Below are 7,852 nucleotides of genomic sequence, written 5' to 3'. Positions count from 1 at the left end.
AATACTTCTTGTCCCCCCTGTATATATCTGATCTATAGTCTATACACACAGTATTCATATAATGCAGTTTGCTCTCTAATGTGTCATTATTAGCATTACTTGTACTCACACCTGCATGATATATTTTATAATTATACCTGCACTGCCTGCTGTAACTGCTGCACATGTTCATGCTGTTTATATCTTGGTGTATTCATATCCATATATATATGTATATATATATATATGTATATATATATGTATATATGTATATAACAGTAGGAGTGGATAGATAGATAGATAGATAGAAGTAATCTATCTATCTATCTATCTATCTATCTATCTATCTATCTATCCACTCCTACTGTTATATAATACTATATGTACATTACTCTGCATGTTGCTGCTTTTTGCACTGAACAATAAAGTTGAATTGAACCAACAATCTAAAGTGGATTCATGTTGCTGTTAGTTTAAGATTCACTGGTTCTGTTTAAAGCTGCAGCAGATTTACTTTATTATTTTAGGGAATTATTTTATATCCAGGGCCGGGTCGCGGGGTCAGCAGATTAAGCAAAGTTTTGTATTAAATTATCACATATATGTGAATAAAATTGGTCCAAGCACAGAACCCTGTAAAACACTATGGCTACATCAGTGTGCACGAAGGATTCATTGTTCAAATAAACAAACAACTTCTGGTCACAACTTCAGCTGATCCCTAATCCTATTAGTCCTGAGGGTCAGGGATGGGGAAAGAGTCACAAGTGATGTTTAATGACTACATCGGGGTGTGATCTGGACCAAACACAGCATAAAACAGTATCTGAACACTTCAGTCTGCAGCACTCATGTGGTGTGGGTTGAAAAGTTACAAAGTTATTTTAAGAAACCACATAGACCACTTTCCTGTAGTCAAGTCCTCAGTTCTTCAGAAGTTTCCACCACACTGATGAATTGGGAGTGACCAACCAGTGGTGTGAGCTGAGTGGAAAAGTACTGAGAGCAGGCAGGCTGTGACACTGTTTACACTGTGCTCTAACAATTGCCTAAATAACATATAAATACATCTAATATGACAATAAAATGCACAAATGTGTTCATTGTGGTTGCACATGACCTCTGACTGTTTCTGTATTCAGCCTCCATATTATTCTCAGGCATCATTAAAGATGGGGAAAGACCCTGAAGTGCTGACGTCACATAAACTGATAAAAAAAAATCAAATTTTTATGTATACAAATAAAATATAAATGTACTTATATAATTTTAAATAACATTAAAAGACCTACTCCAACACGTGTCATTGCGAGGATTTAGTTCTGTGAAACACTGTGGGTTTTCTGATGTTTTTTTGGTCAGCATGAGAGTACAAACCCACCAGAGCTCTGCAGGTGTTAACCACATTCTCATGAACTGCAAAGAACAGATGTCAGACAGACAGGAAATAGATGCTGTATTCACGTTTTAAGTAGCAGCTCGTCAGAGACTTTGACAGTTGAGAGCGAGAGACCAAGAGAGAAGCACGATGGCTGAATTCAGATGGATTATAATATCTTCATTTGTGATGCTGCTGTACAGCTTTAGAGGTAAGAACACAAGTTTAGTTTGTAACGTGGAGAGTTTAGTGAACTCTAGGAACCAAATATGAGACACAGTGCGACTTCTGATGCGTTTAATGTCTATTTTAATGTCTTTAATGTGTAATGTGTGTCTAATTTTGCCCTGAAACCAAGATACACAAACTTCTCTCAAACTATCATCACACTTATTATAAACATAACAGTCAAATTCATATTTTAGTTTATTTTTTATATTTTCTCAACAGAAGCAGCTGGGAAATATTCCTCTGTCACTGTCAGAGTTGGAGATGAAGCTACTTTGCCTTGTGAAAATGTGAAACATGATCAGGATAAGTGTGACAAAGTTACCTGGAAGTTCAGTGATTCAAGCAATAAAGTAAGAATCAGGCTGATTGAAGACGGGCAGATTCACAAAGACGCTGTAACTAAATCAGACAGACTGAGTGTTACAGAACAATGTTCTCTGGTTATAAAGAATGTCACAGAGGAGGATGCTGGTTATTACACCTGCAGACAGATCAAATCAGGACAAGTTGATTACATTGACCTGTCTTTTGTCAGAAGTGAGTATTTAAGTCATAAAGTTTTACTGTCTTGTTAAAACAACATACTGACATGTTATAATGATCATAATTACAGTGATGAAGTTAATTAGGGCCACGGGGCAATCGCACCAATAGCTGTAGGGACCAGTGCTCTTCCGGACGCAATTTAGTCCCGCTAATAGTCCTACAACTTGAAGAGTTGCAGGACATTATCAAAACGTGTGGTTTGATCGGGATCGGTGTGCTATTACTTTTCTCTACAGAACACGAATTCTGCCCAAAATTTTGCATTGAAATGAATGGGACGGCCGAAAAAAAATGAGCGAAAAAGAACAATAATTGGAGATTTTTAAACGTCTACTCCTCCGGCATAATTTCACCTAGAGACTCCATTTAAACTTTAAACAGTAGACACAAGTCTTATGTATCGGTGTATTAATCCACGTTTCGATAGGTCATATAGTTTTTTATCAATCCCTGTTCAATGACCATGATCATTTTTGGAGAAATTCTGAGATTATAATGGGTGTGTATTGCACGGAATGTTCGTGTCACAGTGTGTGACATCATCGCCAGAGTGTAGAGGGAGAGAAAAAATTGTCAAAAAATAAATTTGAAAACTGTGCTCCAGGCCACAAATTCCACTCTACAGAAATAATTTATACATAGAAACGTAGGAAAATAAGTCTTCTCCCTCACAATCCTCTGGTAAAGCTGTCAGAGTTATAGTTTGGGCATAAGACGCACAGATGCACCACCAACACGCACCAACAGCCTCATTGGCTTCCATATTAAAAACGCAGGAAGATTTCTGAAAAAGGGAGATGTAACAGTTTTTTTAGATCGCTCTAACAAAGCTATTTTTTTTAATTTTTCTTAAAAAAAACATATGTAGACGTTCAGGAAGAACTCAGGACGCTCAGGACGAAGTGAAGTCGGATCAATGATAGGTATTATGGTTTTGCCAAAAAGGCTTTCTGTTCGAGGCTAGAAATCCCACTCTGTCCACCCCTGTTCTGGGACATTTGGCAGTTGGTGACAGTTAATTGTGTTGATAGCTTTGATCTGATTGCCTTTGATCTTTGATGTGATTACAGTTACAGATATACACACACACACACACATGCGCGTAAGCACGCACACTCCTCAAGATACACATGCTTCAAACACACACACGCACGCATGCACGAACATACACACACACACACAGGTAACATTATGTGATTTTAATTACACACACACACACACACACACAGTGTTAGGTTAAAGGGCATAGGTTGCTGTATAAATAAATACTTGAAAAGGAATGCTTGTTGTAGGTGTGCTCCTTGTATATTATATGGTATTTTAACATTACTAGTATTAATTGTTTGAAATCTCTGAAGAATCTCATCATAGTGTACACACACCGGCAGCAGCCCCCTTGGCCCTTTCAGAATTTCCCCAGAGGAAATTTTCTAGTTATACTCTTGTTGTTTTTCTCTAACAATATCTCCATCTTCACCAGTCACTGAACAGAAGAACACTGATACAGTCAGATTGTTGTGCTCTGTGACTTGGTGTGTCCACACAGTGAAGTGGCTGCATGAGGGAAATTATGTCACAGAAAGAAAGACATCAAGGTATGTCTGTTCAGCCAGAGCGACATTTACAACATCTGACTTTAATCAGAAGTCAAAGGATGACTTATTGAACTGTGAAGTGACAAATGTTCACACTGGAGAAGTGCAGGTGTTCCCCTTCAGCCCTCCTCAGTCCTCAGGTGAGAAACCAGGTGAGAATATGATGAGCTGCTTAAACTCACTTCAAACTGATGTGGATGATTACACAAACTCTGTTTTTAAATGTACATTTTCTAATTGTGTTTATTAAAGGTGATGATGCAACAACAACAACAACAACAACAACAACAACAACAACAACAATTACCTGGACATCACTAGAATTCAACACAACAGACGAGACAAACATCAACGATGGAAGAAAACAACAAGGTAGAGAGTGAACAGACCAGAGGGGTATTCCAGAAAGCGGGTTATGTGAAAACTCTGAGCTTGTTAACCCTGAGATGAGGGAAACTCTGAGGTTATCCGTTCCAGAAAGAGAGGTAACTTAAACTCTGGGTCCGTTACTGCGGTGACGTACTCTGTGAACATAACCTGCTCGCTGCAGGTTTACTATAAAAACCCCAGAGTTTCTACCTGTCTCCTCCCACACGAAGAAAGCGGTTAGATATGGATTGCCCCTTTCTTAGAAATCCCATCGACATCGAGGCCGTTTTGATTAGAAATGTTTTACGTCGCGAAAGAATCTTCCGACCCAGGTTAGACGTTTTATCATTTCCAGAGGATTTTCTTTTCGAACGCTACCGCTTTTCATCAAACAGTATCATTTATCTCAATAACCTTCTCCGCCCATATATCACCAACCTCACACACCGCGGACGAGCACTCACATCGGAACAAACTCTATGCATAGCACTACGTTTTTTTGCAAACGGCAGTTTTCTTTACAACATCGGGGATGCGGAGCATTATGGCAAGGCAACAGTGTGTAGGGCTGTACGAAAGGTAACCCTCGCACTGAAGCGCCTGTTACCGGTGATGGTGGTGTTCCCAGGACACAAACCTGTTCGCACCATCAAGGAGGAATTCCACAGGATTGCAGGTGATGACTGATGTAGAAATCATATATTCTGTTATTTTAAATTATGATATAGGCCTACATTCTGCTGCGGCCTCAGAGTGGGGTCAGTAGCTTAATTAGCTGTCATTTTACAGGACTTCCAAATGTGATAGGGTGCATAGACGGGACACAAATCCCTATTACTGCACCTGCCCAAAATGAAGGGGACTATGTCAATAGAAAATCCTTTCACAGTATCAATGTCCAGGTATGTGACCTACCATCTTAAAATATATGTACATGAAAATGTATACATTACAATACAACTAACTCGTGTCATTTTCTGCACTGTAAAGATCATATGTGATGCAGCTTCCATCATCACAAATGTAGAAGCCAAGTGGCCTGGCTCAGTCCACGATTCCCGGATCTACCGGGAGTGTAGTCTGAGCAACAGATTTGCACGTGGTAAGGAAGCTAAAGCTTTGTACAAATGTTCTTTGTCTCTATTTTTAAATGCACTCAAATGTGTCCTCTATAATTACAGGAGAGTTTGATGGCTACCTGCTCGGGGATCGAGGCTATCCATGCCAGCCCTCTCTGTTGACCCCTTACCCTGACCCTGAGCCGGGGCCCCAACAACGTTTTAATGTGGCCCACTGCAGGACTAGAGCCCGGGTTGAGATGACCTTAGGCATACTCAAATCCCGGTTCCAGTGCCTGCGTAAGCTCAGGGTCACCCCAGAGAGGGCATGTGACATCATTGTGGCATGTGTTGTTCTCCATAATATTGCAATTATTAGAGGAGAGCAACACCCAGCCGTACAAATCAATGACGCTGAGGATGAACATCACATCCCTGTGGATGTTCAGGATGGAAGGGCAATAAGAGACCTCATCGCCCGAAATCACTTTTGATTAAAAATGAAAATTCACATGTAATTTGGTTCTTCTTTATTCCCTAAAAGTACAAAAGCATCAGTCAGGATTTGTAATATAGTTGCAACCATTAACATATTTCACATATTCACCTATTTCACCATGACAATGCACCCACCTCAACTGGCGTTCAAGTAATAGGATTTCTAAATCAGTTTTCCTGATTTGCCCGTCCAGGTATACCATTTCTCGGTCATTCTTTTGTATGCTTTTGATTAGGTGAAGCCTGTACAACTCTTTCACCGGCAACTGGGGAAACATATGGACAACATTTGATTCCTGCAGTTCTACATACAGATTTAACATGGTATTGACTGAAAATCTCACTGTGTCAAGCTGTGCTCGTGAAGTTGAGGGGCCCTCCTCTTGGTGATGCCCAGCCATGTTCTGTTGAAGGACAAGAATGTGCTAGTTTGTCCATTATCTATGCTCATCACTTCAGTGTAGGCCTACATGTCAAACTCCAAATTCCACTCAAGAATGTAAATGAATATGAATGGGTGGAGCACTGCCAGTAGCTATACATAATATTAAGACACACTTCAGTAGGCCCCTCCGGATCTCTCCCTGTGGCAGCAGACAGCGTTTCCTCATCATCATCCTCCTCCTCCGCCTCCTCCTCCTCCTGTGATGCAGGAAAAGATAAGTTTCAGAATACTTTGAACTACCATCTGAGGCAAGATCTGAGTATGGAATACTTACAGCTGCAGGGTTAGCAATTGCTTCTGTCGGAGGCTGGACCAGGCAGATCACACCATCCACAACTGTTGGGTGGGTGGATATATATTTGTTAAAAAGCAGGCTAAAAATAAAAAATATATAAATAAAACTATATATTTACATTTTTTAAAAAGAGTATGTATGTAAGTGTATACTTGCATCTGATGTAGGCACTTGTGTCCTGGGGGATGACCGGCTCAGATGAGCTTCCCCCGGGGATGCCCTCAGCCACAGGCCGACCCCTGTTTTGGCTGAGGGCCAGCTCCTCAGCCTCTGTCAGAGGTGGTGGAGGTGGCCCTCCACCCGTTTTTCGGGCCTCTGCCTTCTTTCTGTTGGCTGAGCAGAAAGTTTGTTTTTAATTAGTATTTTAATGAGCGTTGGTGTAGGCTACAGCGTCACATTTTAAATAACTTCAATAGATATAAAATATAAATGTGTTTCGATGTGTATAAAGTGTTAATCTACTAAGTGGAGTATTAAGTGAGAGGACGTTGAAAAACAACATTTTGTTAGGGGTTTAAATTACTATTTGAAGTAGCCACTGAATTAATATTTACTTTGTTTAATAGCCTAAGTCAATTTAAAAAAATAAAATAAAAATCTAAGTGAGGTGCAATCATAGCCTAGCAAAATATGTCTTACCTTTTTGAATAATGTTTTTATGTTTCATTTTTAACTGCCTCCAAGTCCTCCTTTCTCCTGTTGGATTGCACCTAAATGAAAATTAGATTTAATTCCTACTTATGATCATAACTATAGGCAATGCTACGATCTTACGGTTAAATGTTACGTCAGTGTTACATTCAAACTTACGCGTTGACTCGGGCAGCAATTTTCTCCCATGCAGTCTCTCTCTCCTTCGCTGCTGCAGCCGTGTTACCTTTTCGGCGAAATATGTGTTCATACTCGCCGTATGACTGCATGAGTATCTCCAACTCTACCGCGGTGAAATAGGTCGATCTTTTTTTTTTTTCCGTTGTCATGGTGACTCGTGGAATCGGGGCTCCATTGATGATGGCTTTTTATAGTGGTTGTGCACGCGCGTAACCCGAGGCTGACATACTCAGAGATGATTGAACTAACTCAGATCAGCTGTTCTGGAACCGGATACCCAGAGTTTCCCATCTCAGGGTAAGTCATCTCAGAGTTCAGGGATAGACTCAGAGGTTGTTGAACCTGCTTTCTGGAATACCCCCCTGAACTACATATGGAAAGAAAACACTTTTGTCACTTTCAGAGATATGGACAGCACAAGAACACGCTAACAAATGTCTGATCATCATGAAACCTCAGACTATATTTAACATTTCTAACTTCTCTCTCCAGGCTGGTGGAGGATCATCTATGTGCCGCTGGGTTTAGCAGCTCTCATCATAACTGTTGTTGCAGTCAACATGTGGACAAGAACTAAAGGTGACAACGTTCACAGACGACACTTTTAAAAACAGGAAGTTTGAATTC

General features: G+C 40.2%; 1 protein-coding gene and 1 long non-coding RNA gene across 2 annotated transcripts; one reads left to right on the top strand and one right to left on the bottom strand.

Annotated features, from left to right (window-relative positions):
* Window positions 1-4,139: 4,139 nt before the first annotated feature.
* LOC131991207 (putative nuclease HARBI1) lies at window positions 4,140-5,698 on the top strand. The gene is made up of 4 exons (XM_059356538.1): window positions 4,140-4,774; window positions 4,888-5,000; window positions 5,089-5,200; window positions 5,280-5,698. The coding sequence occupies exons 1-4, from the start codon at window positions 4,342-4,344 to the stop codon at window positions 5,648-5,650; spliced, it is 1,029 nt and encodes a 342-aa protein (XP_059212521.1). The 5' UTR covers window positions 4,140-4,341; the 3' UTR covers window positions 5,651-5,698.
* LOC131991208 (uncharacterized) lies at window positions 5,570-6,296 on the bottom strand. The gene is made up of 3 exons (XR_009396111.1): window positions 6,213-6,296; window positions 5,999-6,058; window positions 5,570-5,920 (listed from the first exon to the last, which is right to left on the bottom strand). It is a non-coding gene; the product is annotated as an uncharacterized LOC131991208 (long non-coding RNA).
* Between the last annotated feature and the right edge of the window lie 1,556 nt (window positions 6,297-7,852).

This window comes from Centropristis striata, chromosome 18 (genome assembly GCF_030273125.1).
Source record: "Centropristis striata isolate RG_2023a ecotype Rhode Island chromosome 18, C.striata_1.0, whole genome shotgun sequence".
Classification (NCBI taxonomy): Eukaryota; Metazoa; Chordata; class Actinopteri; order Perciformes; family Serranidae; genus Centropristis; species Centropristis striata.
The sequence above is the reverse complement of the archived record's forward strand: the minus strand, read 5'-3'. Positions and strand labels throughout refer to the sequence as shown.

Coding starts and splice junctions, on each gene's coding strand:
- LOC131991207 (XM_059356538.1), top strand. CDS start 4,342: ATGGATTGCCCCTTTCTTAGAAATCCCATCGACATCGAGGCCGTTTTG. Junction 5,001..5,088: donor TTCACAGTATCAATGTCCAG/GTATGTGACCTA, acceptor TGCACTGTAAAG/ATCATATGTGATGCAGCTTC. Junction 5,201..5,279: donor GAGCAACAGATTTGCACGTG/GTAAGGAAGCTA, acceptor CTATAATTACAG/GAGAGTTTGATGGCTACCTG.